Source organism: Pelophylax lessonae (genome assembly GCF_965119305.1).
Source record: "Pelophylax lessonae genome assembly, chromosome: 8".
Classification (NCBI taxonomy): domain Eukaryota; kingdom Metazoa; phylum Chordata; class Amphibia; order Anura; family Ranidae; genus Pelophylax; species Pelophylax lessonae.
The window spans coordinates 163,164,873-163,188,171 of record NC_138775.1 but is presented as its reverse complement, the minus strand read 5'-3'; the positions used below and the strand labels follow the sequence as shown (position 1 = coordinate 163,188,171).

The 23,299-nt window shown below is 40.7% G+C and overlaps 1 protein-coding gene across 1 annotated transcript in view; it reads left to right on the top strand.

Annotated features, from left to right (window-relative positions):
• Nucleotides 1-23,299, top strand: part of LOC309561864 (fibronectin type III domain-containing protein 7-like) — a gene marked incomplete at its 5' end in the record, with an annotated part of 47,549 nt that overhangs the window by 9,616 nt on the left and 14,634 nt on the right. The window contains 7 exons of the mRNA XM_082265929.1: nucleotides 377-395; nucleotides 3,646-3,903; nucleotides 3,990-4,244; nucleotides 7,139-7,399; nucleotides 8,742-8,999; nucleotides 16,403-16,657; nucleotides 20,223-20,480. Of these exons, the coding sequence (XP_082122055.1) occupies nucleotides 377-395; nucleotides 3,646-3,903; nucleotides 3,990-4,244; nucleotides 7,139-7,399; nucleotides 8,742-8,999; nucleotides 16,403-16,657; nucleotides 20,223-20,480 (1,564 nt within the window). The remainder of the gene's footprint in view (nucleotides 1-376; nucleotides 396-3,645; nucleotides 3,904-3,989; nucleotides 4,245-7,138; nucleotides 7,400-8,741; nucleotides 9,000-16,402; nucleotides 16,658-20,222; nucleotides 20,481-23,299) is intronic.

Genomic DNA, 23,299 nt, shown 5'->3' with positions numbered 1-23,299 from the left:
TTGTCCCGGCACTGTGTGCACCTATTTAGTAAATTGCAAGTTACAGTTACTCTCTGTCTGATCATTAGGCCGATTACTCATTTTGTTAAATATTTACTATTATGGCTATAAATCAATGTTTTCTGCAACTTACAATTTCTAATACATTTTTATGGGTGCAATGGAGTTTTAAAACCAAGGTACTGAAGGTAAGTTTGACAAATTAGCTTATAGTTGAACCTGTGAGAATCTACCCAAATTTGACTAATCTAAATAAATTTAGATGCTTTCTTTTTTTTTGCAGTAATTGTTTTTATAATATAAGTATATATAATTTCAGATTTGTCATGATGTAATTTTTTTTTTATTTGCTCTCCTTATATTTTGTGTCTTACAGATAGCTTCAGCTGACACAGGTATATCTTTTTAACTTTATGTATAATCTTTTATCATGTATTAATCTGTGACATCAAAATTGAAATGTGCAGCCATTCCAAATGCAGGCAGGTTTAAAAAAAATACTAGGGTAAAAATGATGTGGTAGAAGCTGGAATTCCTTCATAGTTCCTTCCTTAGAACAGCCTTAGAACGATTATGCAGCAGGTTTGCTAGGAAATGGCTGCTTATACCACATCCTTCTCATACAGTTGTTTTGCTTTAACACAAATTCTGTCTTCCTTTACTCTTATAGAACCTTTTTTTTTTTTTTTTACCCTTTTATTGTTGTGTTTTCTAACCTTTTAGAAGTTGCAACACATCATGATGAGACTTGATATGCTTGTGAAGACTGAAACATTGCTACTTTATTCAATAATAGAACAGACAATAAAGGGCAAACTATAAAAGGCTTTCCCTGAACCAACGTCATATAAAAGGCCTCCTCCCAACCCCCTAGTGTGTGTGAAAAGGGGAAGCCATGCGCACAGAACCTAACTTATAAGATCATGGCTTTCTCTGTATGTAAGTCTAGGTTCACATCTATGCGGGCTGTGCTTGATGCATTTTTCCGGCTCGTTTTGCGGTGCATTTTGAGTTTTTAAACACTAGTTTTTGATGCATTTTGCAATTTGTATTTTCTTCCCCCCTTAAAAAACACTGTATATAGCTGGTTGCTATGGAGCGTGCCAGGAAGCCAGCTGCTGCGTCCCTAACAACCGATGAGTTAGCAGCTGTCAACAGGGTTCCCCACTGATAGCGCAATGAAAAAAAACGGCATGGTCCCCCCCCCCCCCCCCAAATCCATACCAGGCCCTTTGGGGACCCCACGTCATTTTTTTCTCAAATTTTTTAGCCGGCAATTCTTTTTTTACATTCAGCTGTCAGTGGGAAACACTGCTGACAGCTGATGACTCATCAGGAAACCCTGCTGACAGCGGATGACTCATTGGTTGTTAAGGACGCATTTGCTGGCTTCCCGGCCCGCTTCTTAGCAACCAGCTATATACAGTGTTCTTAAAGGGAAGAAAAAAAAACCCCACAAAATTTAGCACTTGCATTTCTGGTGTAACTCCATTGAAGTCTATTAGATGCAAAACGCAATTTGCTGCGGGAAAAAAAGTTCTCGACCCTTTCCAAAAACGCACTGGCTGAAAAACGCATAGATGTGAACATGTACCATAGGAAACCATGTTAAATGGACTGTAGTGCATATCTGAAAATCAGAAAACGCACAAAAAAGTGCATTGGTGTGAACGTAGGGTTACTTGGGTTGCTGCACTGATATATAGTATCCCAAGTAGCCCTCTGGATATCAGATAGTCATACCTAAATTGAACCAAACTGGTGCACTGTAAGTATGCAAAAACAAAATTCCTGGAGTTTACCTTTAAACATTTAAAAGGTAAACATAGCAACAATAGGTCAAAATATATGCTTAGTGAAAATACACTATACTTTTCCTTTAGGCTGTATTTACACAAAACTGACAGCTGCCAAGGAGGTAAACCGCAGCGGTTTCCTCTCCAGCAGCTGTCTGTCCTGGCTGAAGTAGGGGACATTGTGGTGTGGGATTTAGCTCTGTATAAACTTTATGTAGCCTCAGCTATGTACATACAGTATACAGCCTTGTATGACATTGCAATCTCTGACTCAGCCAATCAGAGGAAGCTTTGTATTCAATTATAGAATACAAAGTTGCCTATGAATGGCTGACTGCTGCTCAGCCCGATTCTGGAAGGTCTCGTCTCACACTGAGACACAAGACTGTATACACTTTATGCAGCTGAGACTTCATACTGTACAGTTTATACAGTGTGCTCAGCAAGTGCACCTGTTAATTTAAGGAATAGTTTGGGCCAGCTTGGCCAAAACAAACTGATTAAAGCAACAGTAAAGCTGGAAATCAGCTCTAGCAATTTGTCTGCCGAGGCAATTTTTTTTTCCGCACACATGTTAAAAAATCTGCATTTTGTGCTAGAAAATGTATTTAAATCCTAAACAATTACATATTTCTAATAAAAGAGGCCCTGCACAATATAGTACCTAACTTTTTGGGAACATTTTAAAATGAGGTTGTATTGAGTAAATAAATACCCAACATGTTAAGCCTTCAAAAAACATGCACCCATAAAATAGAAAAACAACTAAAAAAGTGTTCATAGGCAATGATTTAAAAAGCCTTTACAGGTTTTTAGAGTTAACCATGAATTACAGCCCTAGAATTATTGCTCTCACTCTGGAGTTCGCAGTGATACCTCACATGCGTGGCACAATCCCAATTTACATACATGTGCTTTCTTTATTTGTGCATTTGCATTTGGGTGTGTGCGCAGGGGTGTTTTTATACTTCTTACATTTCCATTAATATTTTTTATTATATTTCAATTTTATTGACACTTTTTATCTTTTTCTATTTTACATTTTTTTGCTATCACAAGGGGATGAACAAGTACAGTGCAGTGAGTGGGGTTGGTATTAGGCTGGCCATAGAAGGATCAAAATTTGACCAGCAGTGACCAGCTGAGTTTCCATGGCTGTTCCTGTTCGAGAGAATCGGCTCTTATCGAACAAGATGGTTGGTAAATGTTTGTTTGAATTTGTGTGAATTTTTGTATTCTGACAGCAGAGTCCTTGCCGTCAGGATACAATAGCACAGTGGAGATGATTCCTCTATCTGCCTCACTTATGTGGGTTGGAGAATCCATTCAGCCCGCTGGCTGATTGATAAAAAATTAGTCATCTATGGCCAGCATTAGACTGTTCAATGCTCTTTACTGCTCTACAGCCCCCACACCACTTTTCCATGACAGTCAATATTTGGCTAAAAAAAAAAATACCAAGCCCATGGCTTCAGAAGCATCGGTTAACTTGATTTAAGTCCTTCACCACTAGTATGGTTTATTAAATGTACCGTGGTAGGCAAGGGTATAATATTCCCCTGAATGCACAGAATCCAATATTTTCTAAACGCAGATAAGCTGCACTTGAACACATCTAAACACAAAGTGAAAATAATTCAATCATTACATGCTTTTATATGCATTTGGAAATGTCCTACTAAAGCATATAAATGCATAAAATTGTATTTATGTCTTTGCCCGTGTGAATGAGGCCATGATCATGAGTAAGACTGGACATGAAATTTGGCTTAACATAGCAAACAGATTTGACAAAAATTCTTGAGGCAAATGTATACCATTATTGCATCTGTATTTGCATTTCTTGCAGGTTTCTCAATATCTACGTATGATGTTACATCCAGAAGCATCTATGTCCGGTGGTCTAAAGTCACAGGTGCCATGTCATATAAAATCACAGTATCCCCTTATTTATCACTGGGCCAGTCTTCATTTGCAGTATTTAATCCAGCCACTGTAATAGGAACAGTAAACACACTCCTGCCAAATACTAACTATACAGTAATGGTGGAAGCCATGGACAAAGATGGCAGTACTATGGCTCATGCTCAAACCCTTCAACTGACAGGTTAGTAGGTTTCTTAAACCTTTTTTTGGCACAATCCGTAATGAGTAATGGACCTATCTTACTTTTTATTGTTTATTTTTCTATAGCACCTGAGGTACCTGTTATTGATCAGGCATATTCAAAGCTAAGCAATAGTATAACTGTGGAATGGGCAGAGGTTGCAGGAGCTACAAGCTATCAGGTAATTGCTCAGGCTGGAACACATTTCTTTGATTCTTTTGTCACAAGCTCCCCAGGAACAGTGACAGGCCTACAAGCGGCTACAACCTACAAAATAACAGTGAGATCCATCAATTCAGCCGGAAAGAGCCAACCTTCTCCTCCTAAATGGGCACAGACAGGTAAGATGTTTGTAATAACAAATAATTATCTAAAAAGCTCAGTTGAAAATACAAAAATTATTTTATAGGTTAACCTAAAGGCCAACTCCAGCCTCAGGGTTTTCATTTGATTTGCAAAGAGTGAGGATGGGTTAGAGCCTCCATCAGGTTTTTATTGTCACCTGTGGCTGATTTGGACAGGAAGTTTTGAAAACTCTTTCCAAAACAGGAACAGACAAAATGAAAAACCCCTTTTTAGGGAGACTAAGGAAGGGTTAACGTATGACAACTGCCCCATGACAACTGCACCCCCGTTTCTTGCATACATACTGTAATGGCGGGGATCAGTAACTTACATTGTGACTGTAATAGGATGGCGGGCAATCTGACACTAAGAGACACTATCTGGGAGCATCACTAACTGACATTGACATCGCTAGTGACACTAATACAGTGATCAGTGATAATACTGTACTACTGTACTAATGACACTGGCTGGGAAGGGGTTAACATCTAGAGGCACTCAAGGGGTTATGTGCCTACCAATTTTTAATGTGTGTAATGTGTGCTGCTTTTACTTTTCTGACACTTATTTTCTCCCTGAAACAGAAACAGCCAAATTGCTAATCAGTGTACAGAGCCCTGTGTATTTGTAAACACAGGAGTCTGTGCTGTGATTGGACACAACCAATCTGCAGGTCTCAGCCATGTATCATTGGCTGGGATCTGCTGACAAAATTGCACTGTGGTTGGACGCGCATGCGTGCCAGCAAACCCGGAAGAGCCCCGCTGACACACAGGTACGTTATTCGGTGGGGCTGTGCCACTCACTCGCAGTATAACTACTGTGGGCGGGTGGCAACCAGTTTAAGGCATATTTCCTCTGACCTAATTCCTGTTGTAGGTGAGATTTGTGGTGCGGTGCATTTATGAGCATTTACGTGCATTTATTTGCGTTCCCATGCAATAAAATGCAAACATTTTACATTTGGAACACATATAAACTCAGCGTCTATTGTGAACATGCCACATGGAAAATTATTGTTTTCTATGTGTTGTTACAGCTAACTTTGTTCATCCAGTACTGAAAAACACAGGTAGCTACAATATGAATAGGTCCTAAATCAAGATCCAGTTAATCAGCAATAGAACATGTGTAGGTCTGCATGAATTTCTGTTTGAACCTGTAGATTGCCTTGATTTCAACGGCTTTTCAGTTTAAAGTTTGATTGCAGGTTTCATTTTATTTTTCTGCTGATGGGTAGAACAAATCCCATTGGATCATGATGTTGATGATACAAATCAGCACATTTCTTTGTACATGTTTTATGCGCTAAAATAAATGCATTATGGCTGGGTGCACTCATGTCTTTAGCAGCTTATATACTGTATGTTGGTGATACTACAGCAGATGCAAAGAATATACATGCTCAGGTCCAGAGCTGGCCCTACCATGGGTCCCACTGGGTCCATTGGACCCAGGCACCACTTGGAAAGGGGCAGCAAATTGACTCCCAAGCAGTTTTGTGTGTCATCAGTTTGCGGCGTGTTACGGGTGGCATTTCCCCATCTCATACTGCTGCCCATAGTGAAAACTGAATAATAAGGAGGCAGAATGTCTCCTCCGGGGAACTTCCCCCATGTGGTCGTGGTGTGCGCAATGATGTCAGACATCAGTGCACTCCATCTCACGCAGGACAGGCTGGATCTTCTAGGGTGGTGGGCGCGGCAGACACAGAAGTGAGAGGAGGACTGAGAACAGACAGTGGGTGTTTGGTGGACTGCTCCGGTGGTGAGTTATGGAAGAAGATAACAGTATACATAATATTTTCTAAAGGTTATATTTATATAAAATAATGGATGTGGAGGCCTTTTGTTGGGCATGATTTTTTTATTTTTTGGGGAGGGGGCAGCCTTTTTTAATTGGACCCAGGAAGCACAATGTTTTGGGCTAGCCCTGTTCAGGTCACTATATTAAAAGCGGCCCAAGCTGAGAATCCTCCTACCCCATCATGTATTAGAAGGAAATCTGATGGCATCTACTGTATTAGCGAAAAGCATAAATAATATAGTGTTTCCCGGGTCTTACATTAAATAGGTACAAAAAAATGCATTAGGGCTTATTTTCGGGGGATGTCTTATTGTCTCCTGTCTTCTTTCCCCCTCTCTTTCCCTGTCAGCAAAGGAGTCAACCTCCCTGTAATCTCAGAAATAAACTCTCGGTAGAGTCCTTGTAAAATCATTTAATCTGCACTGTAAATGGATTATATAATGTCCAGTGTGTGTCTTTATGTAATGTTTTAGGAAATACCTTATTTACAGCGTTGCTGGGCGCTCACATGACCCACCGGAGCTCTTCTTTCCCGCTCCGAGCACTGCCGATGCCAGGATCCCCGCTGACATCAGCCCTGGTTCGAGCACTGCAGGGGGAGGGGCTATTGACGTCAGCCGGGAGGAGGAGGAGAGCTCCGGTGGGTCACACGAGCGCCCAGCGGCGCTGTAAATAGGGTATTATCATGTTACATACAGCTGGGAGGAGGAGGACTGGATATTATATAAAACTTTTACAGCACAGATTACATGATTTTTTCAAGGATTTCAACTAGGGCTTATTTTCAGAGTAGGGCTTACTTTGCAGCCTTCCCCGATAATGAGACTAGGTCTTATTTTTGGGGTTGGGCTTACTTTCTGGGAAACACGGTATTAGCATTTGAAGAAAATATTTAAATACAAACTCATTATCAAGGTGAAAGGTGCAATAAGCAACAATAGAGTATTAGGAGATAAAATACTGTAGTATTATAACATTTCAAAATGCGTGTGCTATGACTACTGAATGTGATATACTTTTTTTTATATATTCGCATCATTTCTATGGCTTTTGTGTCACTGAAACAGTTTCTTTTTTATTTAAGTCTTGGCACCTACAAATGTCACTGTGGAATCCTATAGCAGTGACTCTGTAAGTGTGGGCTGGAAGCCTGTCCCTTCAGCTGTTCTGTACTCCGTATCTGTTATGAGGTCAGATGGATCCGGCACCAGGTGGAACCAGAACACCACGTCTTTATCCCTGAACTTTACCTCTCTGGACCCTGGCACCATTTATACTATCAAACTTCATGCCTGGGATGCAAATGGAGTACCAGGAGATGACATCACCTACAGCCAGATTACACGTAAATAAGATACGATATTAGCACCATTTTTTGTATCCCTGGTTCAGTATGTGTTTTGTTTAATGTGCTTCAAATTTTAACAAGTCTACAAATTTGTTTGGTTCACATCAGACCTATACTCTTCTACATACTTTGTTTAGATAAAGACAACCCCATAGTGCTGCTAATAAATCTAAAGAGAAAGCTGAAATGCCTGCTTGTCTCTTCAAACTATCACAATTTTTCAGCTTTCCAGGGACATTCAAGTAAGTGTAGCACTTTCCTAGTTAGGTTGCTAGGATATTAGACAAATTTCGTTTTTTTTTGGCTCCTCTGTAATCAGTGGGGCAGTTGCGTGTTCTGAAACTCACAGGCTGTTGGTTTGATTGCTCTCCCCTCTTTTCCAGAGGCCTATGGAACATAAAGGGTTTACCAAGGCAAATGGGCAACCTGAACAGTTAGTGTGCTTCAGCCAATCCCTGCAGAGGTGTGCCTAGTAGGTGGCTGGAAAGGCATATAAATAGTCTGAGATTTAGAATAGCAGGGCTCTTCTCCCTGTTGGAGGGAAGTCACCTGTTTGGATGGGGGTGGCTACCTGCATCCGAAGCAGTCCTCCTGACTCCAGCTGATTATTCATCAAACTCCCAGCTGTGGCTTAGCTGGGGGAGGGGGCCTGATTCCAGAGATCCCTTTTTGCAGCTAGAAAAGGGAACCCTCACCCTAGGACCCTGATCTGGAGAGCTCATTGAAGAGTGCCTGATTAGGTTAGAAGGGTCTGGCTTTCCTGTGACATTTTGAGCGTTTACCTCTACCTTACTGAAGAGTGTCTGGTGGATACGAGAAGGAGACATAACATGATCCTGTGACATTGAAGAACAAATCTAAGCTTGGTGTTCCAGTAAAATTTCACTGCGCTTCCCAGTAAATGGCTGGGAATGGCTAGTCGGGGGGGGGGGGGTTTCAGGGCAAGTCTGATCATTGGAGGAGAGTACACTGAGTTCCCGGCTTAGCTTCCTCTCCTTCCAGCTCTTATGCAACTGCTTCCTCTCCCTCCAGCTCTTATGCAACTGAGAACAGAGGGAATTTGATTACCTATAGAAAATGTAAAAATGTTTTTATAATGTTTTTTTTATATCTATACACAATGTTTTGCCTTTCATTTCTATTTTAAACTGAATGGGATGTTTTATAAGGTGAGTGTTTACATATAATTTCATTAGTAGGAATTAGGATTCCCCCAAGTTGCTCCATGACCTTTACTAAATTAATATTTTCATTTCTGTGGTCATAAAACTCCACAATAATTAGCAGCAGGAAATAGGGAAATCTGTATAAGGGTATTCATTTTTTATTTATATTTTAGGACCAGCTGCCTCATCAGATGTGCAAATTACTTTCAACGGTGGAGCTCTGGAAGCCACATTCTCTGTAGCTGAAGCTGATGGCTCATCTAACTACACTATACTTCTTTGTAGTGGAGACACCAGTCTTAATTGTACAATGTCTGTATCTCCATGCACAATATCTTCCTTACAGTGTGGAACAGAATATGCAGTGTCCCTGGTAGCTACCAATGAAGCAGGATCAACTCTGTCACCAAAAACATGGAGTCTGTTATCAGGTGTGTTGTTGCTGGAAGAGTAAAAATTCAAAAACCTGTTTATATCTTTTCACTTAGGTGGATTTATCAAGAACGGCAGAATTGAGAAAACCAAGGAATGGGGTGGAGAGGTCTTAGGGCTCTTTCACACGGGCGTTCCTTTTTTTTTGCCCGATCAGGTCCTTTTTTTTTTTTTTTTTTGTAACGGACACGGATGACACTTGTGTCATCCGGTCCGTATGTCCGTTTTTCATCCCATCCGTTTGCGGATGAAAAACTGACATAATGCATGTCTATGTAAATACGGATGTCTGCGGATGACACCACTGACATCCGTTTTTGCTTCAGTTCCGTTTTTTGAAAGGAAGAAAAAATAGGGTTCTCCTCCGTTCAAAAAAACTGAACTGAACTGAACTGAACTGACAAAAAACGGATGTCAGAGGATGATCATCCGATGACATCCGTATTTACAAAGAGATATTATGTCCGTTTTTCATCCGCAAACGGATAGGATGAAAAACGGACATACGGAACGCCCGTGTGAAAGAGCCCTTAATGGATCGGTTTTCGTACTGATCTCTTCTGACAAAAGTCAATTGAAAAATCAACTTTTGTCGAGCAGGGGGTACCAAAAAGGCCACCCACAGTTAAAATTTAATCCAGCAGGAATCAGACAAAATTTGAGCTGCAACCAGCTTTAGTATAGTTATATATTCACACAATATTATTATTATACAGGATTTATATAGTGCCAACAGTTTAAGCAGCACTTTACAACATAAGGGCAGACAGTACAATTACAATACAGTTTAATACAGTAGGAAAAAGAGGGCCCTGCTCCTTAGAGCTTACAATCTAATAACATAAGTACAGTAGCAGTACAGTTAAATCCTTATGTGTGTGATCAGCTTATCAACACTAGCAATGGCTGTCATACAATTACCATATTGTGTCCCATTGTGTCACTTTATTTCCTGCTGAGATATTTTTTTTAGTTAAAAGGAAAGTCCATATTTAAATGCTTGTCTAAATTTCATTGATCACAATTATGAAAGTGTGTCCTTACACATTTCTAATGGTAATAGCAACCATTTATTACTAGCTGATTCTTTTTTTTTACTGTGAATTTTTATATGTACAGTTAAGTACACATTTTTACAGGTGCACATGTAAGAGGGCTTGTGATTGCCTGGTTGTTGGCGCCAAATTGCTCAAGTCCCTGCCCCATTTCTTCTTGGATAGGACAACAACCCACCTGCTGGGGAATGAAAGCCTTTGTCATATTATAAATATTCAGGATTTATATAGCGCCAGCAGTTTACGCAGTGCTTTACAATATAAAAGGGAGACAATACAGTTACAATACAATAAAATACAAGAGGATTAAGAGGGCCCTGCTCAGAAGAGCTTACAATCTAATGGGCCAAACTGCTGGCCCTAGGCCCACACATGAACATCCCTAGACGTGATATTAAAGAATAAAGGAATGTCCACGCAAAAAATGCATTTTCTTGCACTTCGCTGGAACAAAGATGGTCGTGATATTTAACATCACATTGACATACTGACAATACTTTGGCCATACACTGGAGCAGTTATTCTGTAGCAGTCATGTGTGCCCAGAATGCCAGCATATAACTTGTAAGCCATCTTCACTTCACTTCTCATTTCTCCTTGGGAGAACCAAAGTGTTGGGACAACTTCTCCATGTATAATTAGCCCACAGCCTACAGCTTCTTTCAGTGAGTCTAATAAAGTGCTTTACTTTAGTTCAGTCTCTCTTTTTGTCCAATTCCATAGCTCTGTCCAGCTTGGCATGCTCTCAGATGTTACACTTGTTGCCAGGAGTACTAGTACTCATATCAGAGGACACTTAGCCTGGCTTAAAAGGCCTTTTGTGTCCTGCCTACACTCTACATCAGACTGTAAAATAGTCAGGGAAGCTACAGTGGGTCCTTCTGTTTGATGAACTACCTCACCCAGAGTTTCAGCCTTGTCCAGGGCCTTTGGCAGTAGCTGACTACATATAAATAGCTCTAGGGTTTTTGATTCCCGTGGCCTAACTCTGAAGGCTTCCACCATCCTGGCATTTATATGGGCGCTAACTCCACCCACTACATCACTACAGGAAGGTTTTTTTTTAAAGGGGCCTAGCACCCAAATACACAATTCCCTTTACCACACTAGTTTTGGAAAGAGCCACCTAGTGGCAGAGTAGCTAACTGCACCTGCTAACACACAGGCCCATGTAGATTCTGTTATGGCACATGTACTTAAAGTATTATTATTATTCCTAAACCCTCAGTTTTTTTTTTTTTTTTTAGCTTAAAATGGAAGTCCAGTATCAATCTAACTTAGCTTAAATCTGCTCCCATCCCCTTCTAAACCTATTCTAACTACCCTGTGGAAGAAAGATGCTTATACCTACCTATTCTGGGGGTGCTCCAGTCCATTCATTTGATCAGCTTGAAGAGACCAGCTTTAGGGTAAAGGAGGGGCAGCTGACAACTGATGCCCCATAGTAGGTCTTTGGGTGATGTCCCCGCCCAGGCATTTCAGCTATTGTGGGCTTTCTCTCCTCTCCCCTAAAGCCAGTCGCTGGGGAGATCATGTGATAGGACTGGAGCGCCTTCAGAATAGTAATAGCATCTTCCTTCTACAGGGTAGTTAGTATAGGATTTAGAAGGGGGTGGGGTCAGATTTAGGTTTAGTTAGATTGATCCTGGACTTCCATTGTAAGCTAAAAAAACACTAAGGGTTTAATAATACTTTAAGTACACGTGCCATAAGAGAATCTGCATGAGCCTGTATGTTAGCAGGTGCAGTTAGCTAGTCTGCTACTAGGTGGCTCTTTCCCAAAATGTGTGGTAAAAAGAATTGTGTACCTGGGTGTTAGGCCCCTTTAAAAGAAAACCTTCCTGTAGTGATGTAGTGGATGGAGTTAGTGACCATGTAAATGCCAGGATGGGAGGAGCCTTTAGCATTAGGGCATTAGTTAGATCGATCCTGGACTTCCACGTTGAAACAATAAAATTAATATTTCCTGGTAAATTATTTGTTTAAATTGTTATCCAAACAGTTTCAGTTTTCAACTGCTGCTGGCTCCCACTCTCTCTGAACTTCTGGTTTTCACAGGAAAGAGCTAACAGCTGTCAGTGGTCTCCAGTCAGTCTGTTAGGTTGGAGAAGGGATAAGGTAGGAGGAGGTGGAAGAAGCAGGGGCATTCCATGTCATTCTAGGCTATGAGGCTGTATTTCTGCACATCGAGTAGGGAAACACAACTCTAGTCCCTGCATGCAAGGTTGCCCCCTTAGGATGCTGCAAGAGAAATGAGCAATCCTGAAAAAGGAAACCTGGGGCAGTGGTCATGGCACCAGATTAAAATGGAACACAGACAAGGATCAAAAGATAAAGAAGCTGCAAACTTAGTATGTGATTAAAGCAGCTCCTTAAAGTGACAAACTATGGGCTTATTATGATTTAAGATCCATGGTATTCAAAAATTCTGAAGAAAAGGTTGTAGTCTAATGTTGGCTAAAAGGCCAATGAGAGTCTAAAATCCGTATCTTCTCCTTCACCTTCTCCTACTCCTTCTCCTTTTCCTCCTTCGTTTTCCAAAGATCCACCCTTTTCTCCCTTGGAAAAAAATTATTTTCAAGAAAAAAATACTATATTTTTGGAATTATGTTAAATCTGTCATTTAGACACAAGAAGATGCTGAAACATCAAACGATGGATACACTTATACCTGTAAATTTAGTATATTTGAACTCAAACATCTGCAGAATGAAAGACCTTGCAACAGTAAATGGTGTTTTACATGGGATTAAATGGGATTAAACTAGCTAAATGGGATTAAAATAGCTGTCCCATGATGGAAAAAATACTGATTAAATATGAAGACATTTTTTTTCAATAGCAATACTGAATGTTTAACAAATAATGAAATTGAAAAAAGTGTCTATGTTAATGTAACTTTCCTAATCAAATGGTTGAGGGTAAAGCTAGCTATACATAAATAGAATTTTGTTTCAAATTTTTGTTTAAGGAACGTTAATTACATTTTCTAATCATTAGTTCGTTTTTCAAATCAAAACTCATTTTCGACAACAGTCACAAGAAAATTCAAAGGAGCAGGATGGAAATTTTTTCTCGAATGAACATACAGTGCATGTGGTTTTTGTTTTCTTTTAACATTCGATTTTGAAATGAATGTAATTTTCCAAACAAAATGTTGAAGTACTTTTCAATGGCAATCATCGAATGTACAAAGACTATTCCTATGAACATTTATTCTAAAATCTACTAGAGTATAGCCAGCTTAAAGTGTTTGTTACCCCAACACTTCATATTCCTGACATAGGTGTGCGCAGCCCTTTGCATTAGGGTGTGCACCCCAAAGCGCAATCACACATGCGGACGTATATGTGAATACACAGTAATATATATATATACACACAAACACACACCCTTATAAATAAATGTGAACAAACATTTTAAAATGTATTAAAATGTTTTTTTAACACTTATCAATGTTATAAAAAATTAAATAAAACGCTTTATTTTTTTAACTTATTAAAACATTTAATTGTTTACACTAGTGGTTGAGGGGTAGTACAACTCTGCGGTTAAACTGTTCTTTTACCACCCCTCAATTGCTACCACCTTTTAGCTGTAGAGGCTGAAGCTGGGCATGTTCACATGCAACAGCTGCAATTATACCCCTCTGTTGGTTTCAGCAGGTGTCGCACCAACTGACTGTGACCCATTCAAGTAAATTGCGGCACTCTGCATGAGCCCCACAACCATGTGCAGTGTGGAGTTTAATGGGTAAGGCAGGTGGTGTGGAGGTGATACAATGCCTCCTCACCGCCTCGGAAATGCTCTCTGAAGAGCGATCTGTTTGTGGATCGCTCTTCAGGAATCAAAACATTTGTGAATAAGCTCTTACAAATTCCACACTGTCCAGAGTGCCCCCCCCCCGCCCCACATCTGAGTCCTCCTTTACATCAGATTTTATAGCATGTCCCCTTACACCAGAGTCAATAGCGTTTCATCTGTCACAGTTCCCCCCTTAAATCAGGGTTCCTCCCTTACATCAGAATCCCCAGAGTTCTCCTTTACACTGGAAAATCTGATGTAAAGAATGCTTTGGTGTAAAGGGGAACCTTGATATAAGGGGGTCTCTGGTCACCAGAGTCCCCCCTTACATCAGAGTTCCCAGCATTTTCTCATATCAGAGTTCCCAAAGTCCCTATACTTACATCAGAGTCCCCCTTTATATACACTGTAAGGGTAAGGGGGGACTCAGAAAAAGGGAGAACACTGGAAACTCTGATGTAAGGGGGGACTCAGAGACCCCTTACATCAGAGTCACCCTTTATATACACTGTAAGGGGGGACGCTGACACAAAAGGGATCTCTGTGAACTGTTATGTAAGGGGGGTTCTGATGTGAGGGGTTTTTTGGTTACCACAGAGTTCACAGAGATCCCACTCACATCAGAGTTCCCATTTACCCAAGAATCTGCAGAGTTCTCCTTTAAACCAGTGTGGCAGACAATAGGTATTTGTAAAGGGGGGGTCAGGTCAGGCAAAGCAGCCCCCTCACAGCACAGAGTCCTTCTCCAGAGGGGAGAAGAGAGGGGGTGAGGGGAGGCGAGAATGAGAGGGTGAGAGGAGTGAGAGAAGAGAGGCGGAATAGGGAGTTGAGGGGGCTAGAGAGAGAGGGGGGAAAAGAGGTGGAATAGGGGTTGAGACAGAGAGCGGGGGGAGGGGGAAGAGAGAGGGGGAGAAGAGGGGGTTGAGAGAGAAGGGGGTGAGGGAGAGAGGGGGGAAGGGGAGTGAGGGGGGGTTTGGATGAGATGGGAGAGAGGAGGATGAGAGAGAGAAAGGGGGGTGAGGGTTGGTGGGAGTGAGGGGGTAGATGAGAGACAGGGGGTGGATGAGAAGGGAAAGAGGAAGATGAGAGAGGGGGGAAGGGGAGTGAAGAGGGTGGATGAGAAGGGAGAGAGGAGGATGAGAGAGGGGAGAGAGAGAAAAGGGGGGGAGAAAGGGGGATGAGAGAGAGGAGGATGAAAGAGGGGAGAGAGGAGGGGTGAAAGAGAGAGGTGGGTGTCTGCAGTCCCTCCCTCCTATGTCCCCCTGTCCCAGTCTGTGTCTGCGGGTAAGTGTGTGATGCCCAGTACCTTCCTGCCAGCAGTAGGTGGATGTTCAATGATCATCAGCAGGCAGGGCTCGTTCTCTTTCTGGCAGCAAACGAGGTGCTGTGCTCCTTCCAGCTGATGCAGTTTGGAAGCCAGACTGTCCCTCCCAAGCGGTCCCTGACTGCCTGTGCCTCCCGCACTGCATCTTCATCCTCCAGGCCCCCTGTGAGCCTATCCTATGGGCTGCCCATGCTGCTCACCATCCCCATAGCCCCTGACTGTGAGGCCGCCCACTTGTTGTAGAGATCATGGTATTTGGAGCTGGGTGCTGTCATGAACATCCTGCCCTTGCTCTGAAGCCTAAGCCTTCACTGCCTGCTCCCCGCCACTGGACCTAGACTGACTCCACGACCCGATTGCTCAGTCCGCCCCTGCCACCACCTATCTCCAAACACCCGCAGTGTGCAGTGGAGATAGGTACCCGGCCGCCCACTGCCGCCACTGAACCTGGACTCCTGGAACCCGCCTGCACGCAACGCCACTGGCGGTGCCCCAGACTGACATGTATAGGTAGCGCCGCCGGCCCTGCACAGGGCAGTGGTGGGCTGTAGCGGCCCCGTTGTGACAGTGGGCAGGATTCGGAACCTTAGAAGATAAAGACAAAAGGGACCTACCTCTATAGTTCCGGTTACAGCATCCCTGACAGCAGGCGGCGGAGTGATATTCTTCTGTCAGGAATGCTGTTGCCGGAACTATAGAGGTAGCATCGGAAAATGCGGCTGCCTGCCTGATTACTCTGCAGTGGTTGCACTAAGTTACACAGCCAAATGAATAGCCCCACTCGCAGCGCTGCAATTATCCATTAGCAGAGGGGCTGAAATGGAGATCCTACACATTCTGCCAGCAAAAAGGCCCTGGGATGTGCCTGGGCATTAGGGTGTGCCCAGGCACACCCGGCACACCCCGTGCGCACGCCTATGATTCCTGATATGTGACTGCTGTACCATGTACTTGTATGAGAAGGTATCCTGTTCTCTTTGTATTGTTTCCTTTGTGTGAAATCCCTGGTGTTCCTGCCAGTCCCTCTACTTTCCTATTAAAAACTGACCACACTCAACAGGAGAGCACACTGCCCTCCTCCACAATCACTGTAAGAGGCAGAAGATGATCACATTAACAGGATACATTTAGTAAATAGGGAGAAGATAAAAGCTTCTACATTTATCTGTACATTTGATATTATTGTGCTAGATTCATAATAATATTTTTTTACTCTCAGTTCCATGTGCACCTAATGGGATCACAGTTGTGGAGGACAATCCTGGGAATCTCACAGTGTCATGGTCTCATGGAAACTTCGCTGATTATTATGTTGTATTTGTGAAGAGTGACGACGGCTTTGAAGTTCACTGCAACACTTCCCAGTCTCCATGTTATTTTCCATCTGAATGTGGGTTTATCTATTTTATGAGCGTCTTTGCATATAACAAGGCAGGGCAAAGCCCCCTCGGTGAGCTCTTGAACTATACCACAGGTAAGCAGATGTGAACTAAACAGTACATCAAAACAAGTATATTTTAAATTAATTGTAAAGTTGTTTTTCTTTTTTTTTTTATAAAAATAAACATGCTTACCTGCTCTGTGCAATAGTTTTGCACAGAGCGGCTCTGAACCCCTTTTTCTGGAGTTCCCCCCAGGCCTGTCTGCTCTTCCTCTTCTGTGTCTGCTCCTCTTCTGTGGCTGCTTGCTAGGGGGGCAGATGTGCAGGCTATATCCCAAGCCAGGCTGTGTGCATCTACTGACACACAGTGTGGTTATGCCCCTCCCCTTGCTCGCTCCTCACATGATTTGATTGACAGCAGCGGAAGCCAACGGCCCCCACTGCTGCCTCTGTGTTGAGTGAGGAGAGAGAGAGCAGCATAGCTGCTCTTCGGCACAGCACTTGATTGTGATTGGACTCAGATAAGTATTTTGGGGGGCTGATCACAAAAGGTCTTTTTAGCCTAATGCAGAGAATGCATTAAGGTAACAAAAAAGAAAAAAAAACTTAACCCTTTACAACCACTTTAGCACAATACAAAGCTAGTTTATTTTTAATTCATAAGTAAGGAAAGTCATGGTTGCATCAATAGCGAACTGCAATAAAAATAAAGCTTCCATGTTTGCTTTTAAAATAGTAAAAAAGTGTGTATTTCAATTTCATTATTTATCAGTGTAACAAAAAAAAAAAGTGTTTAATGTCGAATCCTGCTCCATTTATACAAACTGTACTACTATTAGTTCCTATAAAAATGACTTTCTGAATTGTGGATGGGTAAATTAAATAAATCTTTATTGTGAGGACAGTATAGCTTTTATGAATGGAGCAGGGGGGTGGAAAGGGAGGGCATAGTCGACACTTTTGACAAGTGCCCATGACAGGTAAAACTGATTGTAATAACCCCTACAGCAGCAGGAGATCACAGTTAGGGAGGGGTGGGGGTGGGGGGGGGGGGGGTTGGGGGCAAAGGGATGACAATTTCAAAGAATTTAGCAGCCAACAGCATACAGGACTCTGATCATACATGGGTGAGTACCGTTCCCGGTGCTAGTTTAAAAAAAATATCTTAACTTCAGCCAACAAATGGAACTTAAGTCAAAATGCATGATTCCGGGATCGTAATCTTATGCTTATATATTGTTTCATTATTTTGGCTTACTCTGGATCCACCCTGTTGATTAGCCAATGAGGAAGCAGCACACTGATGAGGTCATCCTTCCGCACTCATCTCTTGTATCTATGCTCATGGAACCATGCAGTGTTTGGATATTCCTGTGCTCATCACTGACATTGTAATGAATCAGTTGCAGAAAGTAGGTGATCTGTTGCTCATCTGTAATGGCTTCAGTCCAGTGAATATGTCATATAACAGAATATTAGCTCTCCAAATTTTTGTCAGTTCTGTATAGCAATTCACTCTCTGCAGTAGCTGCACTGTTGGTGAATAGCGCAGGAATCTCCATACACATTTGTTTGCACAATGTAGAGGTCTCCCTCATATTATTTCCTCTTCTGGTTACCTGATTTTAGCCTAAAATGTAAAGGTATTTTCTCTATTAGTCAAATGTTAAAGTAATTTGAAAATTAAATCATTTTTTTACCTTAACCCTCCTCTTATGTTAATTTTCTGTTACTATCCATGATGTTAATGGGTCGGTTTTGACCCGTGTCTTAAATCAGCCATAAAATACCCTCTGAACAATTATTTATCATCCAATTTGTTTCTTACCTCTTGGTTACCTTGTTAGGCTTCTTTATCCTTGAAAAGATTGGTTTTAATATTTTTGGTGTGACCCCTTAGACCTTTCTTTTGATAGCATACCTCTCATTTTCAAATTAAAAAAATGGTAAAATAAAGTCAGCAACTCTGAAATGTATTTGTCCTATGTTTCTTCACTTTATTTAGAGAACCAGAAAAGCAGGAAAAGAGATAGGCCCCTCCCTAACTACAGCTCACAGGGTTTAGAGGTGATTGGCTGTCAGTGTTACTAAGCAGAGAGAGTGTTTATGATTTCAGTTTTGGCACTTATTAGTGTCCTATAATCCTATATTATAACTGGGTCAGAATTGACCCTAACACCATAAACGTCTTAATTTTCACCACAGTATTTTATAATTTAGTGAAAAGGATTCTTTTTCTATTACATTGTTTAAATAGAGGTTCCTGACAAAGTAAAAAAAATATTGATGCAATAAACAAATTTATGTGATACTTATAGAATTCAAAACCTAAAAAAATGGGTCGGTTCTGACCCTAACACAAGAGGAGGGTTAATGCATTTCCTGCATTAAGGTAAAAAAAGATTGATCACTTGCTGTGCGTCTCCTCCTCCCTAAACACTAACCTGACACCACTCTTGATCCAGTGCTGTCCCTGCAAGCAGCCCCATTCTCCTCTCATTCTGCATTCATAGACTTTGCTGAAAGAAACAAAAGCTATTGGCTCCTGAACTGCCTGTCAAATCATGTGATGAGGGAGCGGGTGTAGGCCCAAGCCATGCTGTGTGTGTCTATGGGCACACACAGCCCAGCTTGATAGTGTGCCCCCAAGTAAGCCCCTATGGCACATAAACAGAAGAGGAGTAGGGGACATCGCTGGCAGGGGACTCCAGAAAAGGAGGACTGGGGCTATTCTGTGCAATACCATTGCACAGAGCAGGTAAGTATAACATGTTTATTTTTTTAATTTTAAAAATTGCCTTTACAACCATTTTTTCTCTTAGGATCAGATGTTAGGGGATGTTAGATTCGTCTTGTGAAAGGCAACAACATCATCAACATACTGACATCTCAAACATACATAATACAAACGTAACTAGTATTATTTGTGACTTTTGCATGAATGCTGAGACATTAGTAAAGCAATTTTTTTTTATAAATAGACTCCATAAACTTTGTTACAAAATCTCAATTATGGAATTAGAATTGTGAGATAGTCTGACTATGCGAGAAAAGAAAATTTTCGCTCTAATCTCAAGCTGAAAGATGAATAAATTGCATAATTTTGAAATGTGACGAGATGCATCTAGAAGCACACGCACGAGCTTGCTGAAGGTGGCAGTAATGTATTTTTATAAGGATTAGATTAATTTAGCACAATTACAATGTTTACTACATACCACTTGCGGTTCACTGACTTTTTTATGGAGTTTTATGGAGTTACAGTTTCCTATAGCAGCAGGGCTGGGACAAGGGGTGGGCAGGAGGGAGGCTGCCCGGGCGCAATGGGTTATTGCAGGGATGGGGGGCGCAGTTTGGCATATTTGCCCTGGGCACTGGATGACCTTGTCCTGGCACCGTATAGCAGGTATCAGTTATCACAATTTAGCACAGTTTTGTTTGCATGTATGACTATAATCTGGTTTCTGAATGTTCGCTGTGCCCTGGACACATTTTATAACTATTTACTAAAATAACTTCCAGATGGCTTGCCTACCGAGGGTTGAGAGTAGAAATGGCTACTACTGGGGTAGATGGTAAACTTATATTGATATGTACTTATTGGCTTACTGTTTGCAATTTACCACCAAATCTTACATGACATATTATTGTTTTACAGCTCCTTGTTGCCCCAGTGATATTACTCCAGCCTTCGTATCTGGGGATACTCTGGAGATTGTTTGGTCTGCTGTGCGAGGTGCAGAAATGTATGAGACCAAGGCAGTTGATGGGACCACTGTCATCCTCTGTAATGACACCGCCACAGTCTGTGCCCTCTCTGGCCTTCAATGTAATACACAATACAATGTAACTGTATTTTCCTACAGTGAAAACAGAGGCAGCAATACCTCATGTGCATCAAAGTATATGAAGACAGGTATGTATATATTGTTGTATGTAATGATATGTATAACATATCATTTTTATTATATATATATATATGTGTATATATCTATAGATATAGATATAGATATATATATATATATATATATATATATATATATATATATATATATATATATATATATATATATGTAGATAGATAGATAGACAGATAGATAGATAGATAGATAGATAGATAGATAGATAGATAGATAGATAGATAGATAGATAGATAGATAGATAGATAGATAGATAGATAGATAGATAGATAGATAGATAGATAGATAGATAGATAGATGGATAATTTTATTTTAATATTATGTCATATTTTTTTATTATATGCAGAATAATAATATCGCTAGTTTAAATGACCATGAAAATCAGCCTATTACAAAAAAAGCTAAAAATTAGTGGTAGTAGAAAAGTGGTATTACACCCCAAAGCAAATATTTAATGTATTGCAGCTTACCACCTCTTAGATGTGATGGTTGCATTCGTTTTCCTTTTTAGGCTTTTATTCTTTTATTTTCACAAGGTGATCCTGTCAGTAAGTCTGTTGTTTTCAAAAAGAACAAGATCTACTGCAGATATAGCAGTTGAAGGGATGAGAAAAGGGGGAGATTTACTAAAACTGGAGAGTGCAAAATCTTGTGCAGCTCTGCATAAAAACCAATCAACTTCCATTTTTTTTTGTCAAAGCTTAATTGAATATGCTGAAGTTAGAAGCTGATTGGCAACCATGCACAGCTGCACCAGATTTTGCACTCTCCAGTTTTACTCCTGCACAGTCCGCTGTGAATAGAAAACTATAAGGTTCGGCAACCTTTGCGACTGTCCTTTTGTAGCTTTTAATGAACTACCATGGCACTGTGAGCCGTTGAGTCTTCCTTTCAGAATGTATCGGCTTCCTTGAGGAAACAAATACACTGACAGATCTGCAGGAGATCTGCATGGCATCAGTGATCTGCTGATCGCTGCTGCAATGCTTTACAGGCTCCCAAAAGAAAAACAAGTAAATACACTTTTTTTTTACTTGCAAACCAAAGTGCATTTATTATTTTTTAGCAAAAGGTGAACTTATCTTAAGGCCGGTTTTCCACTGGTGCACTGTGGTTTGGCCACAGCACGAGTGTGTCCACTACTTTTGTGCGCTTTACCTGTGGTTTAAACACATAGACTTTCTATTTGTTTACGTGTTTTGCCGGGGTTTCTGAAAGTGCACCAAAGATTCAGCATGCAGGACTTTTGGTGTGCTTTCAGAAAACACGGCAAACACACATGACCTAATAGAAAGTCTATGGGACCGCAGCTAAAACAGAAGGTACAGCGCATAAAAATAATTGGTTCCCCCTGCAACGCACCATTGTGAAACCAGCCTAGAGGAAGTAGAGAAGATAAAAGATTACCATGGTGTTGTTTGGCTTGGTTTGCGGATGAATCAGTGATTTAATATACTCATAGTCTTTGGTAAATATATTCTTTGGCCTCTATCTGTATACCCAGCAAGCTTAAACAGATTATGCCTAATTACCCGAGCAAAATGGTGATGCACTGACACATACAGAACATTATCTGTTTTTTATATATACATTAAAGCAGACAAATGTGTGAATGTAGGAAAAGCACAAATAGAGAGAGTCCCACTGGGATTTAGATGGACATAGCCGATCAAAAGGTGAAAGAAGTAGATGATAATGGAGAAAGTGCAATAAAATAAAAACAATAATTTATTGGATAAAAGTAAAAATATATAGATCAATACATGTATCATCCAACAGGTATAACATAATATCACGTTACAATATATATGTAGCATAATACCAAACTGTTACAGGTTTTGCTCAGGTATAGGGCATATGATCAGTATCATACAGTGAGAGAACTGATCAATGGTGCAACACATAGATATCCCGACATGTTTCAAAATCTATATTGATTTCTTCCTCAGGGGAAATTCAGAGCATAGACATGTTAGATCTATAGAATACAATTGTAAATTAAAATTAGTATTATATTCAATAAGCTCAAGAGGTAGACTTGAATCTTTAGAAAAGACATGAATCTATTAATATGGGATATGGAGACTGCATGTCATACTTATGGTACGTGCGACTGCATCAGTGTGTAGATGAGCAGAAAAAAAGATAAAACAAGTAATATCTTGGCCCCAGCAGCGATAATAATGTGTGAATGTAGTAGCATTAATTTAATATTGTATATTGCTATCAGTCCATAAAAGCAGGCAAATTGAAAGACTACTGATACCTTTTGTTGGCTGTCTGAATAGCTTCAAATAGCTTCAAATAGCAAATTTCAATTATTTCTTAAACTAATGATGGAAAAGTTCACTGGTATGCTTTCAATGTAGTGTCCAGTTTTATAAAAGACTTTTCCTGCCTCATTGTGAAATTGTATGTTTTTTTTTTAAAAAATAGTACATACAAAAATATGGCAATGGTAAAGACAATTGGCTTTTCACTTCTTATATTTATTCCTAATTATTTTACCTACAGTTCCCATTTTATGATGCTGGAAGGAAGCATCTCCATATTAGCTGTATGTAAACATTCCGAAAAGCATTTCTAACTTTCCTTTCTGTGATAGCTCCATTTAGAATCTCTCTGATTCTGCCCACGATTCCAAATGGCTCAGATGTGAATGTGGACTAATATTAACAGTTTGTTCCATGTTTGTGAAGTGTTTTGAATGATGTCAAAACTGCTGCCAATTTTGTCAACCAAAGCATTCACATTTTATATTCTGACAAAAGGTTCCCTGCTAAATTCCAGAACATTTAGGGATGGTAAGGCCTAT